The sequence below is a fragment of the Mobula hypostoma genome, chromosome 1 (genome assembly GCF_963921235.1).
Source record: "Mobula hypostoma chromosome 1, sMobHyp1.1, whole genome shotgun sequence".
In the NCBI taxonomy this organism is placed as follows: Eukaryota; Metazoa; Chordata; class Chondrichthyes; order Myliobatiformes; family Myliobatidae; genus Mobula; species Mobula hypostoma.
This window is the reverse complement of record NC_086097.1, coordinates 194,204,575-194,227,622: the sequence shown is the minus strand read 5'-3', so window position 1 is coordinate 194,227,622 and position 23,048 is coordinate 194,204,575. Positions and strand designations below refer to the sequence as shown.

The 23,048-nt window shown below is 39.4% G+C and overlaps 1 protein-coding gene across 2 annotated transcripts in view; it reads left to right on the top strand.

Annotated features, from left to right (window-relative positions):
* The window catches only part of smchd1 (structural maintenance of chromosomes flexible hinge domain containing 1), a 173,149-nt gene that overhangs the window by 134,972 nt on the left and 15,129 nt on the right, over positions 1-23,048 (top strand). Inside the window, exons 38-45 of one of the 2 annotated variants that reach the window (XM_063062435.1) lie at positions 2,309-2,441; positions 5,327-5,446; positions 10,899-10,984; positions 16,077-16,199; positions 16,732-16,922; positions 20,545-20,654; positions 22,016-22,086; positions 22,306-22,477. In XM_063062435.1, the coding sequence (XP_062918505.1) occupies positions 2,309-2,441; positions 5,327-5,446; positions 10,899-10,984; positions 16,077-16,199; positions 16,732-16,922; positions 20,545-20,654; positions 22,016-22,086; positions 22,306-22,477 (1,006 nt within the window). Of the gene's footprint in view, positions 1-2,308; positions 2,442-5,326; positions 5,447-10,898; positions 10,994-16,076; positions 16,200-16,731; positions 16,923-20,544; positions 20,655-22,015; positions 22,087-22,305; positions 22,478-23,048 lie in introns of those variants that run through there. The other variant, XM_063062426.1, reaches the window with a different exon arrangement.

Here is a 23,048-nt window from a genome sequence, read left to right as displayed (position 1 = left end):
AGAAGGGGATGGTGTTTTTGCGAGAGACAGGGTGAGAAGAGGAATAGTCCAGATAGCTGTGAGAGTCAGTAGGCTTATAGTAGACATCAGTGGATAAGCTGTCTCCAGAGACAGAGACAGAAAGATCTAGAAAGGGGAGGGAGGTGTCGGAAATGGACCAGGTAAACTTGAGGGGAGGGTGAAAGTTGGAGGCAAAGTTAATAAAGTCAACGAGTTCTGCATGCGTGCAGGAAGCAGCACCAATGCAGTCGTCGATGTAGCGAAGGAAACGTCGACGTTTCGGCCTGAAACGTTGACTGCACCTCTTCCTACAGATGCTGCCTGGCCTGCTGCGTTCACCAGCAACTTTGATGTGTGTTTGCTTGAATTTCCAGCATCTGCAGAATTCCTGTTGTTTTTATTATTCTACCTAGTCCCATTGACCTGTACAGCCCTCCACACCCTCTCATCTATTTACCTATCCAAATTTCTCTTAAATTTTGAAATCAAACCTGCACCTGCCACTTCCAATGGCAACTCATTCCACGTTTCACTACCCCCTGAGTGAAGACGCTTGCTCTCATGTTCCCCTTAAACATTTCACCCTTCACCCATAACCTAGGACCTCTGGTTCTAGTCTCATCCAACCTCATGGAGAACAGCTGTTTGTATTTACCCTATCTATAACCCTTAATTTTGTATACCTCTATCAAATCCCCCCCCCCCTCATTCTCCTACACTAGAATAAAGTCCTAACCTATTCAAACTTCCCCAATATCTCAGGTCTCAAGTCCCAGCACCATCCTTGTAATTTGTTTCTGCACTCTTTCAGTCTTATTGACATTTTTTCTGTAGGCAGGAAATCGGAATTGTACACAATACTTGAAATTAGGCCCCAACAATGCCTTATAAACAACTTTAACATAACATCCCAACTCCTGTACTCAGTACTTCGATTTGTATACCAATGTACGGAAAGCTCTCTTTACAACCCTATCTACCTGTGATGCCACTTTCAAGAAATTATGGATCTGTAGTCCCAGATCCCTCTGTTCTACTGTACTCCTCAGTGCCCTACCTCTCATGTTATAAATCCTACCCTGTTTGTCCTCCTAAAGCACAACACCTCACATTTATCTGCATTACATTCCATCTGCGATTATTCCAACTGCTGCAAATCCTGTTGCAAGCTTTGACATCCTTCCTTGCTTTCAACTATGCCCCCAATCTTGGTATCATCCACAGATTTGTTCATCCATGTTTACCACATAATCATCCAGATTGTTGATATAGATAACAAAAAGTCCCAGCACTGATCCCTGCGGCACCTCTAGTCACAGCCCTCCTGGAGAGGCAACCATCCATTCTCACTCTCTGGCTTCTCCCACAAAGGCAATATCTAATCCAGTTTACTACCTTATCCTGAATGGCAAGCATTGTAAGCTTCTAAACCAAGCTTCTCAAAAGCCTTGCAAAAGTCCATGTAAACAATATCCATTGCCTTCCCTTCATCAACTTTCCTGGTAACTTCCTCGAAAAACTCTTTAAGGTTGTTTATGCAGGACCTACCATGCACAAAGCCATCCTTGCCTATCCAAATACTCATATATCAAGTTCTTTGGAATGCTTTCTAATAACTTACTACTGATGCCAGGTTCACCAGCCTATAATTTCCTGGCTCAGAGCTTTTTTTTATACAATGAATGGAACAACATTAGCTGTTGGCACCTCACTTGCAGAATGTGCTGCTTGAGGGAAGTAATAGAGGCAGACAGAATTCCAACATTCAAAAGGCATTTGGATTGATATATGGATATAAAAGGTTTAATGGAATGTTGGACAAACTTGAACTAGCTCGTCGGTAACAAGGTTGAGCCAAAGAGGCTGTTTCTGAGCTCTGTGATTCAATATAGATGTGATGGTAAAGCAGAGGTTGCACATTGGGTTATGCTGCGTATATTTTTTCACTAGTGTGTATCTGCATTTTATTATGCCAGTTTCCAAAGTTTTGTAAATAAGCCAAATTTTTGTTTGAAACTTAAGAAAAGGGACAAGTAGATCTGTAAAGCAGGCAACTTGAAAGTGAGTCAGAAAGAGCCACATGAAATGTTTTTTTTTCATAAATCCAACATCAGTTTTGAGTTTGATCAGTCTAGTTTTGCACAAAAATTGAGCAGCCTTTTTATAATTGAAATGAATCTCAACCTGGGTTAAATCAAGTTCATTTTAATTTTGTCCTACTAAGAAATTGTTGGCCAAATCTTGTATTATAATTTTGTTAACATAAGTTATTTGCCACTCTTTGAAACTTCCACTGTTGTTGTTACAGAATGTGATGCTAGCAGAAAATAGTCCTGGCAGGGATAGCACTGAATACTTGCTGGTCTTTGAACTAACCGTTAAAAAAATGAACATGAAGAATCCTTTACCTCCTTACATATTACCTTTTATGTTTTACAATGGTAAGCAACTCAATGGTCTACCTATTATAAGTTGTGTTTAAGAGTACTTGCAAAATTGTGAATTAGAGTAAATGTGCAGAGGAAGGAATTTGCTTTCAGTTTATTTTGAAAATAGTGTATATATCACAGAAGGTTAAGTGTCCCAGAGCCCTATTACCTGACCATATTTGAAGATGACTCAGGAATTTAATTAAATAACAAATTATACCATGCATAAATTTTAGCCATGGATTGACTTCCACTCAAGATGACACAAATTGCTATGTCGTCGAGGTTGTGATTTAAACTTGGTTGGTTTCAGCTTCGTTTTGGGGCCAGAGTAGGTGTTGGAGACAGGTTAAGGTTTAGGAACTGTGATGAGGGGAGTTAAAGTGAGGAACAGTTAATGAAGAGTCGGCAGGAGCTGGAGTCCATGTCGGAGCACTCCTCAGTAGAAGGCCATTGATCCCTGTAGACAGATGTTGCATTGGCAGGCACTGAGGCATAGCCCAGTGATCCTCGTGGTCAATGATGGAAGTTGGTGGGCCCCGTGGAAAGGGCTGCTGCCCCCCACCCACCACCACCGCCTAGGTCGGCGAATCAAGAGATCAGACTTCCATAAGACATGGAAGCAGGATTAGGCCACTCAGGCCATCAAGTCTGCTCCGCCATTCCATCGTGGTTGATCCCAGATCCCAGACCTTCCTTGCCATGACCTTCAATGCCCTGACCAATCAGGAAACTATCAATTTTCATTTTAAATATACCCACAGTCTTGGCCCCCACAGCTGTCTGGGGCAGAGCATGCCACATATTCACTACTCTCTGGCTTTAAAAAAAAACTCATCCTTACCTCTGTTCTAAAGGGTCGCCCCTCAATTTTGAGACTAAGCCCTCTAGTTTTGGACAACCCACAACAGGAAACTTAATGTTGGTGAGTCCTGGGGTCAGAGGTCAGTGGAAGTCTGGAATTTGAGATCCAGAATTCATAGTGATTGGAAAGTACTAGAGTCGAAACCAAAGGTTGAGGTTTGAAGGTCAGAGACCTAAGTCGGCAAAGCCCAATAGTCGATTCCCTGGGTCGGTGTGTTCAAAAGTCAGATGCCCAAAGTTTGTGACTGCAAGTCCATGCCCAATGTCTGCAAGTCTGAGAGTCTGGGGCCAAGGACTTGGGCGGCCTGTCCTGGGGTTGGAGGCCTGTATGTGTGGGTGGGTGGGTGGGAAGGAGAAAAGAGCCTTGTTGTTGTTGTTTGTGTTGTTCTGAACATTCTGGGTATGCTGTGTTGGCACCAGAATGTGTGGTGACACTTAACGATCTGCTCCCAGCACATCCTTAAGTTGTGTTGGCTGTTAACATAAATGACACATTTCACTGTATGTTTCAATGTACATATGATGAATCTGAATGGCAGAGAAGTTCAAGGTTGTCTGCACTAAACCAGCATAAAGGAAGTGATACATTTAAGATGAGGATGCCCACATTATGACGTGTGTGTGTGTGGGGGAGGGGGTGAAATTTGGCCTTCCCTCCATGAACTTCTGTGCCACTGCAGAGGATGAAGCAAATTTATCAGAAATAGCATTATTGGTGATGAGGGAGCCAAATTATCCAGGAAGATGATGAGCATTGCGTTGAGGAGAGAGAGACTAGGCACTTAATTAAGTGGGGAGAGGGATGAAGTGTGTCAAGCAGATGATTTATTAGAAAGAGGCAGTATGAGGCAGTAAGTACAGTGAAGAAAAAGTTGAACAGTAGGTTCGGTGTGGTTTGCTTTGCTGGGTGAAGCTAGGATTCGAAAGGATGGAGGGGGAAGAGCAGGTGGTCTGATGGGATGGAGAGGATGTTGTGCATATCATGGTAGCTACAAAGTTGAAGATGTGCCAGATCACCATCGTAGACTCTTTGCAACTGTCTTCAACATATGTAATTTTTAATATATAATTTTCTAATCCCTAACTAGGCTAAATAAACAGGTTGTATACATATATTGCCATGTATGAGGGTTTGGCTAACTAATAAAAAGTAAATGGCAGGATACTTGGTAGTGTGGAGGAGCAGAGGGATCTCGGGTTACATGTTCACAGATCCCTGAAAGTTGTCTCACAGGCGGATAGGGTAGTTAAGAAAGCTTATGGGGTGTTAGCTTTCATAAGTCAAGGGATAGAGTTTAAGAGTCGCGATGTAATGATGCAGCTCTTAAAACTCTAGTTAGGCCACACTTGGAGTAGTGTGTCCAGTTCTGGTCACCTCACTACAGGAAGGATGTGGAAGCATTGGAAAGGGTACAGAGGAGATTTACCAGGATGCTGCCTGGTTTAAAAAGTATGCATTATGATCAGAGATTAAGGGAGCTAGGGCTTTACTCTTTGGAGAGAAGGAGGATGAGAGGAGACATGATAGAGGTGTACAAGATAACAAGAGGAATAGATAGAGTGGATAGCCAGCACCTCTTCCCCAGGGCACCACTGCTCAATGCAAGAGGACATGGCTTTAAGGTAAGGGGTGGGAAGTTCAAGGGGGATATTAGAGGAAGGTTTTTTACTCAGAGAGTGGTTGGTGCGTGGAATGCACTGCCTGAGTCAGTGGTGGAGGCAGATACGCTCGTGAAGTTTAAGAGACTACTAGACAGGTATATGGAGGAATCTAAGGTGGGGGCTTATATGGGAGGCAGGGTTTGAAGGTCGGCACAACATTGTGGGCCGAAGGGCCTGTACTGTGCTGCACTATTCTATGTTCTATGTAGAATCAGAATAAATAATTGTATTGTTGTTTAAGTTTTGCACTGCCTGCATTCAAAGTAGTTTACAGAAGCAGTACTTTAAAATGGTTGTTGCAGAATTGAGAAATCTTTTTGCTCAAAAGTGAATATAGTAATGGCTGATGAGGATGATCCTTTTGTTCACAGATTTTAAGAAACAGCAGCAGATGACATCCTTAACCAAGGAGAAGGACCAACTCACCCAATCCATTGTTGCATACCGGAGTTTGTTTGATACCACAAACCAATTAATTAGTGAAATGAAATGTAAGTCACATTAAGAGTACTTGCATTTTTGTGAATTACAAAAAACATTTGTAGAGGAAGGAATTTGCTTTCTTTATTATTTGGAAAATAAGTACCACAAAGTTAATTTATACTTAGGAGTTCAATAGTAACTTGAGGGCTCTTTCAAACAACACTGATGGAAAAACCAAAAATGCTTGTTTTTAATATATTAACTGATTATAGTACTGCAAAGGTTTCAGAGGTACATTTAATGTCAGAGAAATGTATACGATATTCATCCTGAAATGATTTTTCTTCGCAACCATCCACGAAAATAGAGAAATGCCCCAGAGAATGAACGACAGTTAAATGTTAGAACCCAAAAGTCCCCCCAGCTTCCCTTCCCCCTACGCGTAAGCACCAGCAAGCAACAATTCTCCCTTCCCCCCCACCAGCAAAAAAGAGCATTGGCATCCGCCACCGAGCACTCAAGCGTGAGCAAAGCAACAATAAAGACACAGAATTGCAGTACTCCAAAGACTACATTGTTCACCTGGCATTTGACATACAACAGGCTCTCCCTCTCCCCCTCCCTCTCCCCCGTAAGGGAGAGAGGGATGCCTCCACTTTACAGCGAGAGGGGAGACATAACAAACAACTCGCTGGTTTAAAAGTCCGTTACATCGCTTTTCTCGGGCTCTGTGCCCAAAGATCTCGAGTCTCTGGGCACACAGCCGCAGATCTTCCGATTCCCCCAACAACACACGAATCTCCTGCCGTTTCACCAATCTTTGATCCGCCCATCTCCAGAGCCCTGAGATCCTAGGCCTCCCAAAGGCGAGCCGAACTCTTAGGCTGAACAACGGCCAGTTATGAAACCCCGACAGCGGGTCCCATTCCCGCAAAGAACCATCGTCAGCGTGTAACTCCAGATCTTCAGAAGTACCCTGAAAGGGAAAAATAGAGATATTAAAGATGGAAATAGAACTGTTTCTGAAGATGCAAGCAAAGGAGTTGCTGTTTAGCAAAGTATATTTTGGTTTCTTTTTGCCTCTATTTGAACTGTTTGAAACTTCTTATTTCCAAGAACCACAATCCAGAATCTGAGGTTAAAAACAAAGTGCTAGAAATATTCAGCAGGCTAAGCTGCAACTGTTGAGAGATAAATGTTTAATATTTTCGATCAATTATCTTTCATGAAGAGTTGGAAATGTTAAAAAAACATGAATGCTTAATATTGCAGAGAAGAGAAAAGGTGGAGGATAAAAGAGAATGTGATAGGATGAAAATCACAGGATATAGAATGACACGTGTTGTTAGTGCCAGTTGGGAGAGGAATGATGAAAGCTTAGTTACTGCTGATCTGTCAGGAGAAGCTTCAAGTGAAGAGAAATGAATGATGACAGGTTTTTTAAAAAATGCACAATACTAGGTAACAATTGCTGAAAATCTGATACATCTGGAAAGGTGAGTATATTTGAGGAAACTGAAAAACTGAGTCAATATTACAGTATGATTACTTTAACTAGAGCTGGCCATTTCTGATGCAGCTGGATAGACGTGGCTGCCTGGTAACCTAATGTATTGTGTTCTGTACTCATTTTTGGTTCCCTTGACACTGGGTAAACCAAATGCAGTTTGCTAACCAGTTTGTAGATAGCCTTTGTTCAGAACACCAACATGACCCAGTGCTTCCAGATGCCTATCATGTTAATTCTCTATTCCACTCACATAGTTCTGTCATTGTTACAAAACAACTTAAGCAAATTTAAAGAGTAGTTTTTTAGCCAGGAAACTGGATTCATCAGTTTCAGTCTGTTAGCCATTCCAAATTTCCGGAATTGATCGAATGTCATCAGTCTGTAGTTTGAGTCAGTTTTTCTCTCTACAGATACTGCTGGACCTACTTAAATACAAACCCCATTTCCAGAAAAGTTGGGATATTTTCCAAAATGCAATGAAAACAAAAATCTGTGATTTGTTAATTCATGTGAACCTTTATTTAACTGACAAAAGTACAAAGAAAACATTTTCAATAGATTTACTGACCAACTTAATTGTATTTTGTAAACATACACAAATTTAGAATTTGATGGCTGCAACACACTCAACAAAAGTTGGGACAGAGGCATGTTTACCATTGTGTTACATCACCTTTCCTTTTAATAACACTTTTTAATCGTTTTGGAACTGAGGATACTAATTGTAGTACATTTGCAATTGGAAATTTTGTCCATTCTTGCTTGATGTAAGACTTCAGCTGCTCAACAGTCCGTGGTCTCCGTTGTCTGATTCTCCTCTTCATGATGCGCCATACGTTTTCAATAGGAGATAGATCTGGACTGGCAGCAGGCCAGTCAAGCACACGCACTCCGTGTCTACAAAGCCACGCTGTTGTAGCCCATGCAGAATGTGGTCTGGCATTGTCCTGCTGAAATAAGCGTGGACGTCCCGGGAGGAGGAGTCGCCTTGATGGCAACATATGTCTCTCTAAAATCCTAATATACACCTCAGAGTCAATGGTACCTTCACATACATGCAACTCACCCATGCCGTGGGCACTGATGCACCCCCATACCATCACAGATGCTGGCTTTTGCACCTTCCACTGATAACAATCTGGATGGTCATTTTCATCTTTGGCATGGGGAACTCAACGCCCATTTTTTCCGAAAACTAGCTGAAATGTGGACTCATCTGACCACAGCACACAATTCCACAGTCTTTCGGTCCATCTGAGATGAGCTCAGGCCCAGAGAACTCGCTGGCGTTTCTGCATAGAGTTGATGTATGGCTTCCTCCTTGCGTAATACAGTTTCAAGTTGCATTTCTGGATGCAGCAACGGACTGTGTTGAGTGACAATGGTTTTCCGAAGTACTCCTGAGCCCAGGTGGCTATAATTGTCACAGTAGCATGACGGTTTCTTAGGCAGTGCCGCCTGAGGGCTCGAAGATCACGCGCATTCAACAGTGGTTTCCAACCTTGCCCTTTACACACTGAGATATCTCTGAATTCTCTGAATCTTTTCACAATATTATGTACTGTAGATGTTGAAAGACCTAAATTCTCTACAATCTTGCGTTGAGAAATGTTCCTTTTGAACTGACTAACAATCCTCTCACGAATTTTGGCACAAAGGGGTGAGCCACGACCCATCCTTGCTTGCAAAGACTGAGCTTTTGATGGACGCTACTTTTATACCCAGTCATGATACCTCACCTGCTACCAATTAGCCTGCTTAATGTGGAGTCTTCCAAACCGGTGTTGCTTGAATATTCTGTGCACTTTACAATATTATTTTAACTCTGTCCCAACTTTTGTTGAGTGTGTTGCAGCCATCAAATTCTAAATTTGTGTATATTTACAAAATACAATTAAGTTGGTAAGTAAAACTACTGAAAATCTTTTCTTTGTACTTTTGTCAGTTAAATAAAGGTTCACGTGAATTAACATATCACAGGTTTTTGTTTTTGTTGCATTTTGGAAAATATCCCAACTTTTCTGGAAATGGGGTTTGTACATGAAACACTGAGTGTCATTAATACCAGAAAATAGAAACATAGCTGTACATTAAGCCCTACATACCTGTTTTGCCATTTAAAATTGCCTTGGCTAAGCATCTATCTGAATACCATAATCTCTGTGTATCTGTTGATCTCTCCTGTGTCTAGAGAAGGGGTTCCCAACCTTTTTTATGCCATGGACCCCAACAATTAACCGAGACTCTAGAGGCTTATCCATCTTAAAAATATTCAGTTACATAAGTATTTGTACAGTGGTGCTAGAAGGTTTGTGAGCCCTCTAGAATTTTCTCTATTTTTGCATAGATATGACTTAAAATGTAATCAGATCTTCACTTAAGTCCTAAAACGAGATAACAAAGACCCAATTAAATAAATAACACAAAAAGTTCAACATTTATTTATTGAGAAAAATTATCCAATATTACATGTATCAGTTGGACAAAGTATGTGAACCTTTGCTTTCCATAACTGGTGTGACCCCCTTGTATAGCAATAACTGCAACCAAACGTTTCCGGTAACTGTTGATCAGTCCCAGTCCTGCACATCAGCTTGGAGGAACTTTAGGCCATTCCTCCTCACAAAATTGCTTCAACTCTGGGATGTTGGTGGGCTTCTTTGCATGAACTACTTGCTGCAGGTCATTTCACAATATTTCTAAAGAATTAAAGTCAGGGCTTTGTCTTGGCCATTCCAAAACACAAATTTTCTTCTTTTTAAACCATTCTATTGTTGATTTACTCTTGTCTTTCGGATCACTGTCTTGTTGCATAATCCAAATTCTAATAAGTTTCAGGTGACGGACTGCTGCCCTGATATTCTGCTATAAAATTATTTGATAAAATTTTGAATTCATTTTTTCACTCAATGATTGCAAACTGTCCAGGCCCTGAGACAGTAAAGCAGCCGAAAACCTTAATGCTCCTTCCACCATGCTTCACAGTTGGGTGAGGTTTTGGTTTTGGGGTGCAGTGCCCTTTTTCCTCCAAACATAGTGATGTGCATTGCCTCATCTGTCCACAGAACATTGTCCTAGAGGCGTTGTAGAGCATCCAAGCTTTTGTAAATTTGAAGCATGCAGCAATGTTTCTTTTTATGTTTTCTCCATAGTGTCCTTCCATGAACAACATTCTTATTCAGAGATTTTCTTATAATGGACACATGAACAGGGATTTAGCACGTTCTAGAGACTCCTGCAGGTCTTTTGCAGGCAATTTCTCATACTGTGGACTGATGAACATTTGGGTCTTTAGAAATGTTTTTGTAGCCTTTTCCAGCATCATGTATCTCTACAGGTCCTCTAAGGTCCTCTGTAAGTTGTTTTGATCGAGGTATGGTGCACATAAACAGATCTTTCTTGAGAAGAGCAGGCTCTGTTAGTAACCTGACTTTGTGTTTCTTTGTTAAAGGGCAGGGCACTTCTACAACCCACACCTCCAATCTCATCTCATTGATTGAAACACCTGACTCCAAATAGCTTTTGTAGAAAGCATTACATTAGAGACTGACATATTTTTTCAAATAAGTACATGTAATTTTGGATCATTTTTCTCAGTAAATAAATGAACAAGTATAATATGTTTATTTAATTGGGTTCTTTTTAATCTAGTTTTAGAATTTATGAGAAGATCTGAAAATATTTTAGGTGATATTTATGCAGAAATAGTGAACATTATACAGAGTTCACAAACTTTCTAGCACCACTGTAAGTTTCAGATAGGTTCCTCATTCTTCTATATTCTAGTGAATATAAACCTAGGCAGCTTAATCTTTCTCTGGACAGTAGCCCTGTCATCCCAGAAAGCAAACAATTGAGCCATGACTGTATTTCCTTTATGGCAACCATATTCTCTCTGGGTAAAGAAACCACTGAGTGATTGACAGACCCTGAAAACTAACGAAAAATTAGGAAGATAATGATTGAATACAAAGCAACTGATTAAGTTCTAAAACTGATGTCTTATTAAGGTCAGGCACAAGAAGCTACAGCAAAAGAATCTCATTTGAAAAATGAACTTCGAAAACAGAAGATCAATCCTGCAGAAATAAGTACTGTAAGTTGATGTATGTATTTTGAGTGATGTATGAAGTACTTCTAGTGTAAAAGTCAGCATGATATGAGAATAACTTCTGTAAATAACAGTGCAAGTACTGAGACAGAAAGTTGCTTCAGATCTGGGATTGTCAGAGGCTGCAGGCAAAATTCCAAACTGTGAAGTACCTTAATCAAACTTTCCTTTTCCCCTTTTTAGTTCACAGGGAATCTAATCTTCAATTTATATTGTAATCAAAACACACAAAATGCTAGAGGAACTCAGCAGGCCAGGCAGCATCTATGGAAAAGAGTATAGTCGAAGTTTCAGGCTGAGTCCCTTCTTCAGGACTGGAGAAAAAAGATGAAAAGCTAGTAGGTGATAGGTGAAACCGTGAGAGGGGGAGAGGTGAAGTAAGGAGCTGGGAAGTTGATTGGTGAAAGAGATAAAGGGCTAGAGAAGGGGGAATTCTGATAGGATAGGACAGAAGGCCATGGAAGAAAGGAAAGGTGGAGGAGCAACAGAGAATGTGTTGGGCAGTTGAGAGAGGGAAATGAGAATGGAGAATGGTGAAAACAAGGAAGGGGGACAATTCCAGAAGTTTGAGAAATTGATGTTCCTGCCATCAGATTGATGGCTACCCAGACGGAATATAAGGTGCTGCTCCTCCAACCTTGGTGTGGCCTCATCACAGCATTAGAGGAGGCCGTGGACTGACATGTCGGAATGAGAAGTGGAATTAAAATGGGTGGCTGCCGGGGGATCCTGCTTTTTCTAATGGATGGCGAAGCGGTCTCACCAATATACAGGAAGCTGCAGCAGATGACCCCAACAGATTCACAGATGAACTGTCACCTCACCTGGAAGCACCTCTTCAAAAGTCTAATCTATAATGTCATCAGCCTCTCAAATGGTCCTGCGTACATCCTCCTTGACCCAGTCATTCAGGAGCTGAATTTGGGTGCACTTCCCACCGATGGACCCATTAGGGAAGCTGTCAGGTATCCAGAATTCCCAAATCTGACAGGATGAGCATTCCATTCTGACTACTCTGCACTAAAAGAAAAGCTTCTTAACTGCGCCTCTGCGTGTTCTCGCCAAAGTGGGAAGTAGACAAAGCCTTCCCGCTCTATCACTGTCACACTCTGAAAATGACTGCTCGCCGTGACCCTACCCTCCTTTTATTTGCTGCTGAGTTTAGGCCTCTGGCGCCAATGCCAACCTAACCTGCACAGGCGAAAGAGATTGTCCTTACCTGAATCTGCACCTTTTCACTCTCTCCCATTCTCTTCTGAGCTTCAGTAGGGCTCTGATACCGACACGTAGCCAGCCTGAGTGGCCGAAAAAAGCAGTGACTTTGGCTGTAGAATGATTGTTGGCACCAGGCGAGGTGGTTTGAGTATCTCAGAAACTGCTGATCTCCTGGAATTTTCACGCACAGTCTCTAGAGTTTACAGAGAATGGTGCAAAAAATACGAACATCTAGTGAGTGGCAGTTCTGTGGGAAAATGCCTTGTTAATGAGAGAGGTCAGAGGAGAATGGTTCAGAGAAAGTGACAGTAACTCAGAATACCACGTATTACAACAGTGGTTTGCAGAAGAGCATCTCTGATCACACAACAGATCGAACCTTGAAGTGGATGGACTACAGCAGCAGAAACCACAGCGGGCTCCACTTCTGTGTCTCATAAAGTGGCTATTAGGTGTCTATTAACTGACACACAACTGTAGTTCAAACGCTAACATAATTATTTTATTAATATTTGTATTGTTTTTCGGGCCTTCATCCCCATTGCCTTTCAGATTATTGACATGGAACTCCTGATATCTCTGTTGTCCCATTTTTGGGGGGTGTGTGGGAAAATGGATTTGGGATTGGATAATTTGTGACAAGGCCACTCCCCATCCCTATAAGGAACGCAGCCAGGAAACATCAAGGATTTCCAAACTGTGAAATGGTGGTCATAGGACCTCCGTGTATGCTGATGAATGTGGAGCTTACCATGGATTTGGCCAGCAATAAAGGAGTTTACGGGGTTTATTATTGACAGCAAACACAAAGCAGCCAGAGAGTATTGGCAAACTTCTAATCCAGTACAGCGTTCCATATTAACCATTTTAACTAGCTTTCTCTGATTTACCAGCTTGTTTTTTAATCCAGGTTTTTGTTCTGTTTAAATTTTAGGTTGACTATAGAAACTGATTTAATGATAATTGTATGTAGCGCTGTTTGCCGATGTATTATATATATTGAAATGGGGTAAAGGTCCTCAGAACTTGTAAAGTATCCTTTCCTATATACAGTTGCAGGAAAAAGTTTGTTAACACTTTGCAATTACCTGACTTTCTGCATCAGTTACTCATAAAATGTCTGATCTTCTTCAAGTCACAATAATCGATGAACACAATCTGCTTAAATTAAGAAAACACACAAACAATTGTACATCTTGTCAAAACTGAGTACACAATTTAAAGAATCACAGTTTAGGTTCAAAAAAGTATGTGAACCTCTGGGGTAATGCCTTCTACAGAAGCTATTTGTAGTCAGGTGTTCCATTCAATGAAATGAGATTGGTGGTGTGGGTTATAGAGGTGCCCTGCCTTATAAAAAAGATATGCGAAGTTAGTTTATTAACAGAGCTAGCTGAAGAATGATCTGTTTAAGTGCACCATGCCTCGATCGGAACAACTTTCAGAGGACCTTAGAAGAATTGTAGAGATGCATGAGCCTGGGGAAGGCTATAAAAGCATTTCTATAGACCCAAGTGTTCATCAGTCCACAGTGAGAGAAATTGTCTACAGATGGAGGAAATTCAGTACTGTTGCTACTCTCCCTAGGAGTGAGCGTCCTGCAAAGATCACACCAAGAGCACAACATGCAATGCTGAAGGAGGTGAAAAAGACCCGCAGATATCTTTAGAACTTGCTAAAGTCTCTGTTCATGCATTCACTATAAGAAAAATACTGAACAAAAATGTTGTTCATGGAAGGACACCACAGAGGAAACCACTGCTCTCCAAAAAAAAAATATTGCTGCACATCTCACGTTTGCAAAAGACCACCTGGATGTTCTACAACACTTCTAAGACAATGTCAGAATCATAAGCAGAATCAGTTTTATTATCACCGGCATGTGCCGTGAAATTTGTTAACTTAGCAGTTCAATGCAATACATAATATAGAAGAAGAGAAAAAATAATAATAAGTAAATCAATTACACTATACATATATTGAATAGATTAAAAATTGTGCAAAAACAATTAATATATATTAAAAGTGAGAGGTAGTGTTCATAGGTTAAATGTCCATTTAGGAATCAGGTGGCAGAGGGGAAGAAGCTGTTCCTGAATCACTGAGTGTGTGCCTTCAGGCTTCTGTACCTTCTACCTGATGGTAACAGTGAGAAAAGGGCATGCCCTGGGTGCTAGGTGTCCTTAATAATAGACACTGCCTTTCTGGGACACCGCTCCTTGAAAATGTCCTGGATATTTTGTAGACTAGTGCCCAAGATGGAGCTGACTAAATTTACAACCCTCAGCAGCTTCTTTAGGTCCTGTGCAGTAGCTCCCTGCGCCGCCCCCCCCCCAATACCAGACAGTGATGCAGCCTGTCAGAATGCTCTCCACGGTACATCTGTAGAAGCTTTTGAGTGTATTTGTTGACATACCAAATTTCTTCAAACTCTTAATGAAGTCTTGCCTTCTTTATAACTGCATCGATATGTTGGGACCAGGTTAGGTTCTCAAAGATCTTGTCACCCAGGATCTTGAAATAGCTCACTCTCTCCACTTCTGATCCCTCTATGAGGATTGGTGTGTGTTCCTTCGTCTTACCCTTCCTGAAATCCACTATCAGCTCTTTCATCTTTCTGATGTTGAGTGAAAGTCGTTGCTGAGACACCACTCCACTAGTTGGCATATCTCGCTCCTGTATGCCCTCTCGTCTCCATCTGAGATTCTACCAACAATGGTTGTATTATCAGCAAATTTATAGATGGTACCTGAGCTATGCCTAGGCACACAGTCATGGTGTATATAGAGAGTAGAGCAGTGGGCTAAGCACACACCCCTGAGCTGCACTAGTGTTGATCGTCAACGAGGAGGAGATATTATCACAAGTCCACACAGATTGTGGTCTTCCTGTTTGGAAGTCGAGGATCCAGTTGCAGAGGGAGGTACAGAGGCCAAGGTTACTGTAACAATGTTCTGTGGACAGATAAGATAAAAGTTGAATTTTTTGTCAGAAATGCACACTGCTATGCTTAAAGGAAAAAGGGCACTGCACACCAACGCTAAAATCTCATCCAACTGTGAAGCATGGTGGAAGCAGAATCGTGGCCTGGACCATTTGCAATCGTTGAGGAAACAATGAATTCAAAATTGTGTCAGGACATTCTACAGGAGAATGTCAGGGTAGCAGTCTGTCACCTGAAGCTTAATAGAAGTTGGATAATGCAACCACACAATGATCCAAAACATAAGAGTAAATAAATTACAGAATGGTATAATAAGAAAATTTTTGTAATAGCCAAATCAAAATCCAGACCTGAACCCAATCAAGATGCTGTAGCATGACCTGAAGGCAGCTGTCCATGCAAGGTTAGCCAAAAATATTAATGAACTGAAACAGTTTTGAATGGAGGAATGGTCTCAAATTCCCCTTCACAGTTGTGCAGGTTGGATCAGCTGCTCCAAGTAACATTTGGTGGAGGTTATTATTGCTCAAGGAGGTTCAACCAATTATTAAATGCAAGAATTCATGTACTTTTTCCAGCCTGGACTTTGAATGATAAAGCAATGTGTTCAATAAAGACATGAAAAGTACCATTGTTTGTGTGGTATTAGTTTTAGGCAGATTTGTTTTTCTGTTATTGTGACAGATGAAGATCAGACCAAATTTTATGAGTAATTCATGCAGAGGGTAATTGCAAAGGGTTCACATTTTGCAACTGTACATTTCAATTGTTATCATTTTTAGATTGCACTTCAGAATTCAGTGCATGTTGTGGACTTTATGGCAGATTGTATATTGTGTTTCATTTTAAAATGCTATTCTTCCCTGACCCCCCCTATTCTAAACCACATGCTGAAAATATTGTTTTTCTTCAATGTAGCTTCAAGATATTGATGTAGTCATCAAGCAGATGAAAATTGAAAGAGAGAGGATAATGAAATTGCCCAGGAGAACATGTTCTCTGCCAAATTATACTAGGAACAGCAGTGACATTTTAGGAAAGGTATGATCTCTATAATTTCTTAATAAATAGTTTATAAACTCTGCATTATAGAAGTTGCACAATCCGGCTGAGGAAAAAAAAAAATTCTGACTGTATTCAGTACAAGCCAATGAATAACAATATTATTGATGAAATGCTGATGCTTTTAATTTGTGCTTATTTGTATTCCTCCTTTGGCATCTGCCACTTCCTTTCTATTTTTCCTTCCTCCTTTGCTACAAATTAATGCTGTCTAATGTACCTAAAAGTAAACTAGCTTTGTATATTGGTAGCTATTTTACTAGAAAGGCATTGAACTTGTTCCATTTGACAAGGGAATTGAGGCTATTATTTAATTAGTATTTCTTAGAGGCTAGAGCTTGCCAAAACGGTGTGCTTAACTATTCTGATCCTCCTTGTATTTGTGTGCATGCTCCCACCTTGCCAATAAAATACAACTTTTTCCTTCATTTTTCACAATTGTTATTTTTTAATGGCTTATGTCACTTCGTGTTAAATTCCTTAACCAAAAGTTTTTTTGTTTTTATTACAGATTGCACACTTGGCAATGATAGAGGATGATGAGGTAGCCAAGGTTATCTCATGGCATATGGCTAGTGACATGGACTGTGTGGTTACTTTAACCACAGATGCAGCACGACGTATCTTTGATGAAACTCAGGGTCGTCAACAAGTACTTCCACTTGATTCTATATATAGAAAAAACCTTCCAGATAGTAATAGGTATAAACTGTTAACTGAAATTTCAACCATTTGAACTAGCTTTGTGAAGGGACATTAGAAAATGCATTAAAATGTCAACAAGCTAAATATGTACCACATTATAATTTTAAAACAGTTTGGTGAGTAATGAATTTTAGACTTGGGTTGAAGCAGCTGTCAGAATTAATTAGGTTAAATTTTGCATTTAACTTAAAATTCAGAGTTAAATGCTAGTTCATTACCCACTGTTATTATAATACTATCATCATCATCATCATCATCATCATCATCATCATCATCAAGTGCCATGCCCAATTTGAGCTTTGACTGCCATGGCCCACACACTCCTGTTTTGGATCAAGTGGATCAATTCATTGGTATTCATTTCCAGTTCTCTGGCTGCTGTCCCCATCATCATTTGTCTTTGCCTTCATCTTGCTTTCTTCCCTTCAATCTTTCCCATAATTACAGTGCATTCTAACTCCTCTTTCCTAATCACATGTCCAATGAAGTCATGTTGCCTTTTCATGATCTCACACATTATTTCTCTTTTTGTGCTTGCTCTGTTCATGACATCCTCGTTAGATATTCGCTTCATCCATGATATTCTTTGCATCCTCCTCAAAAACCACATCTCTGCTGCTTCGATTTGTTTCCTCATGTTACTAGATATTGTCCAACATTCTGAGCCATATAACATAACTGGATAAACGTAACATTTCAGTGCTCTGAGATGGGTTGTCATGCCTAGTTTAATGTTGGTCAATATACTGTTCATTCTCATAAAGGTGTCTTTTGCCATCCCTATTCTTCTTTTGATGTCCATGTCGCACCTGCCATCTGATGTCACCCAGCTTCCTAAGTAGCAAAAGTTCTGTACTTGTTTTATGTCTTCCCTGTTTATTCTCAGCCTGCAGATAGGATTCTCCTTCTTTTTGGATATCACCATACATTCTGTCTTTTTGCAATTGATAGATAGGCCCAATTTTGCACTTTCTTCAACAACTATATCAATTAAGTTTTGTAGTTCTTCCTCTGTACTTGCAAATTAACACAGTGTCATCCGCATATCTAAAGTTATTGATGTTTTCACCGCCAACTTTGATACCCAAGATGTCTCTTATTTTTTGTAATATTGTTTCACTGTACACATTAAACAAATCAGGGAAGAAAACACATCCTTGTCTAATGCCTCTCTTGATTTTCGTAAACTGACTCATTTCTCCATCTATTCTTACAGTGGCAGTTTGTTCCCAGTACAGATTTCTGATCAGGCGGAGGTCTTTCGAATCTAGATCTAGAGTTTCCTGTAATATTTCGAATAACTTATTGTGTTTCACTTTATCAAATGCTTTTGTGTAGTGGATAAACCAAATAAACAAATCTTTTTGCACTTGAATAACTTGTTCTGATAGTATCCTTAACATCGATATGGCGTTTCTTGTACCTTTATCTTTCACAAAACCACATTGTTCTTTACCTGTTTCAGCTTGTATCTTACTTTTAGCTCTTGTCATCAAAATTCTTAGAAGTATCTTAGTGATATGACTCATTAAACTTATGGTCCTATGTAATTCACATTCTATTGCTCCAGGTTTCTTAGGAAGAATGATAAATACTGATTTTTTTCATCTCTTCTAGTATTATTCCAGTCTCATAAATGTCATTGATTAATTCAGTAAGTTTTTCCAATTCCATAATCTTCAAGGGTGATAATTTGTTCTATTACTAATTCATCAGGACCTGCTGCCTTTCCTTTCTTCATTTATTGCATTATGAACTTCAGATTTTAAAATACTTGGACCTTCAGTGCTCTTAATTTCTGGTTTTTCACCTTCGATCGTCTTCGAAAAATTCCTGAATATACTCGGTCCATCGGTTCATAATCTCATCTTTTTCCGTGATAATGGTACCGTCCTTTGCTTTCACAACACCTTATATTCCATCTGGGTAGCCTCCAACCTGATGACATGAACATCGACTTCTCTAACTTCCGCTAATGCCACACCTCCCCCTCGTACCCCATCTGTTATTTATTTTTATACACACATTCTTTCTCTCACTCTCCTTTTTCTCCCTCTATCCCTCTGAATATACCCCTTGCCCATCCTCTGGGTTCCCCCCCCCCCTTGTCTTTCTTCCCGGACCTCCTGTCCCATGATCCTCTCGTATCCCTTTTGCCTATCACCTGTCCAGCTCTTGACTCCATCCCTCCCCCTCCTGTCTTCTCCTATCATTTTGGATCTCCCCCTCCCCCTCCAACTTCCAAATCCCTTACTCACTCTTCCTTCAGTTAGTCCTGACGAAGGGTCTCGGCCTGAAACGTCGACTGAACCTCTTCCTAGAGATGCTGCCTGGCCTGCTGTGTTCACCAGCAACTTTGATGTGTGTTGCTTGAATCTCCAGCATCTGCAGAATTCCGGTTGTTTACCTGAAGAACAGAGGAGCTTTTTACCAGTGATATTTTTGATTTGCTGGTGTAACCTTTTTTGGATCAGTAATAGGGATTCTTTCTAGTTGCTCACATTCCTGGTTTTAGCATTCTTCTTTGGCTTTTTGACATGAGCTTTTAACTTTTTTATCTAAGGATTTATATTCTATAGGATTTGCTTTCTTCCGTCTCTTCCATTAGATTTTTGATTTCATCTGTCATCCATTTATTGTTTGTGCTTTTTCTTGTTTAGGAATCACTGACTTTGCTGATTCTACCAAGCCTTCCTTTAGAGAGTTAAACTTCATTTCTACATGATTGCTATCATCTTCAACAGATTCTATTGTTCTCTACTGTGCCTATTGTCTTGTTTATTAATTATTCTACTGTCCTGCACTGTTTTGTGCACGTTATGTAGTCCTGTGCAGGTCTATAGTCTAGTGCAGTTTTTTAATGTTATTTTATGTAGTCTAGTGTAGCCTTGTGCTGTCTCACATAGTCTAATGTAGTTTTGTGTTGTTTCATGTAGCACCAGGGTCCTGGAGGAACATTGTTTCATTTTTACTGTGTACTGTACCAGCAGCTTATGGTCATAATGACAATAAACTTGACTTGACTATTTCTAGACTTAAAAAAACTAAACTTAAAAAACTAAAGAAGCAAAAACCTGAAAAATCCCTTGACTACTCGCAATTAATTAAAGAAGAAAACTTAAGAGAAAAATTTACAATTGAAGTAAGGAATAGATTTTAAAGTTTTACTTTTACATGACATATGACATAATAATTCAGTCAAATATTTGTATTGGGCCTAACTGTCTTAGAATTTATTACATCTGGAAACAACGCAGTCTAAAAATGTGTGAAGCTTAGTACAAAAGTTTCAATTCTCATTTAATTGTTTGCTAAATTTGAGATGCACTACTTTTTAAAAACACAGACTAGGATTATACTGAATATATGTATCACAACTGCAATTTTTCTTGTGATTGATGGTTATATTCCATTGGTCATATTTTGGGGAGGTATTAAGTGTTCAAGATGTCATTTCAAAATGCACATGGTAAATTAAGCAAATATTAGCTCCTGTATTGAGGGAAGAAATACAAAATGTAAAATGGATTAATAAATTACATAATTTTGTAAATTGCTGCTAAATGCTGAATAAATTTCTTTATGTAAGTGCTCAGATTTGCTTTTTTCTCAATTGTAGACCATTACCTCACATGCGAAATGGAAAATGCCATTTCAAACCTGAAGGAAACCCAATATTTGCGCGTGACCTACTAATTTTCACAGAAAATGTTGAACAATGTCGAATGGGTAAAGTATATTTGTCCTAATTTTGTTTTAACCTACAAGTAATCATAATTTTATATTTAGCATTAATCATTGGTTATACCCATCTGGGTTTGATTTTTCTGGAAGGTAGTCACTTTAATAAATGTTTTTTATTATATTTCATATTAGCAGATAGCTTATTCCTGTATAGTTGATACTCTTCAATAGAGTTAGCCTTTTATATCCTCAATGCATGTATGGCTGTGTTAGCAGATTAAAAGAATCTATTTGAATACTTGCTGAAAAATGTGAATAGCATCCTTCTCAGATTAGAAGGACATTCCTTCTTAGAACAGAGATGAGGAATTTCTTCAGCCAGAGAGTGGTGACTCTGTGGAAATCATTCCCACAGATGGTTGTGGAGGCCCAGATATTGGATATTTAAAGTGGTAGTTGATAGGTTCTTGATTAGTAAAGGCATCAGAGGTCATGAAGAGAAGGGAAAAGAATGGGGTTGAGTGGGATAATTAATCAGCCATGATGAAATAGTGGAGCAGACTCATTGGGCTGAATGGCATATTTCTCGTCCTATGTCTTATAGTCTAATACTTGAAAGATGTTTACTTTAGCTTTAAGGTATGATTGCTTTTGTGATTGGTACTTTTAAACCAATTCTGTACAAAAGTGACTTAAGTAATTCTGCCATGCATGTGTTTGAAATTTCCTTGCCCTAGCACTAATAATTATAGGTATTTTTGTGACATTCTTTTGCAAGTTTGCATAGTAAAAGTAAGTTTCTTGGCTTGGATGCGGAATTAGCTGGAAAGAGGAATGCCCTCCAATTTTTCCACGTGTTGGTCAAGACTGAGTGATATAACCTCAACTCATTCAGCTTGAGCCAAACGTTGAAGATGTAGCAGAGTTTTAGATGTAGTATGAAAGTTTTAGATGTAGTGTGAAAAGTGGCTGAAATGAAGAAACTAGTGGTTGAAGGAAATTGAGTGTGAGCAAGAATGACTTCTTCACTCCCAAGTCTTGAGTTAATGCAAGCTTTTGAGAGAGTAGGAGCATAATGTTTTGGATGAAAGGTTGCCATTATCCATGCCATATGTTTAGCCTCCAGAAAGTACTGTGAAGCACTTGATTTATTTTCTTCTAAAATGCTGCAATGTGTTTTCCTTGTGTGTGCAATTATAACATTGAAATTGCAAATAATTTTGTGAATAGCACTATGCCAGGCATTAGTGCTATTCTTAAAATTTTATGATCATCCTATGGGGAAACACAGTGTTACCATTAATTATTACACATTGGTTTATAGTGTGTAAACCAGTGAGATTAGGATTTGCAATATTTAATTGTTTGAAAAAAGCATTCTATTAAAATGAAAATTTGTTTTTCAGTATTTGGGATGCTTCTTGGAGATACAATTATCTTGGATAATTTAAATGCTGCGAATCAGTATCGAAAAGAGGTAGATTCAAGATGTTCTTTTTTTTAATGCATAGAACTTTGCCTTTGCAACCACTGACACATAGCTTATTGTCTTTAACAATGTTTCCATAGATCTGAAATACATATTATTTTGCTTGAACCATGTTAACTGGCATGAATAATGCAAATTTGCATTTAACAGTGTTCTATTTTTAATTGTTATTACTCAGAAATTTGAAGCATTCTGTTATAAACTTAGGTTGTGAAAATCAGCCACTGCCCTACGTTGCTGACGAGAGATGGAGATAGAATACGAAGCAATGGAAAATTTGGTGGCCTTCAAAACAAGGCACCACAAATGGATAAACTGCGAGGAATGATATTTGGAGCTCCTCTACCAAAGGCTTATCATGTACTGAATTCACAGATTGGTAAGTTTATTTTGAAAATAGCTTTTAAATCAAGAGTAAATTAAAATTTGAATTGATGTAGTATTGTGCAGCAAAACAGCAGACCTTTCACTGATACTTGCTCTTGGTTACTTCACGGGTCCAGAATCTGAATTTATTTCCCGTTGCCTGCTCACCTATGATCTTGAAATACTTGTGCTGACGTTGTTCAAGATTTTCACTCAGCAACAATGCAAGAATAGTAGAGTATACTGAAGTCAGGCGGTCTCACATGAATGGGTGAGGTTCCCATCACTCTGGTGCTGAATTTCATCTCACTAGTAGCTACCATTTAGAGAAAGCAAGGCTGCAGTGCAATTTGAGATCTAGTAAATGAACATTGAGGTGAATTAACTAAGATGCATTTAAAACCTGTAATGTTTAACATGGCAATCTGATATTTCTTCAAATGAGTGTTGTAACTACAAGTTAGTGTAATGTAAACCTATTCCAGCCAATGGATTTAAATATCTTATAGCCCTGTTTACAAAAGGTCAAGTTTATAGGATTATAGGAAATATATTCTAATATACCTTTATTCCAAGAGAAAATC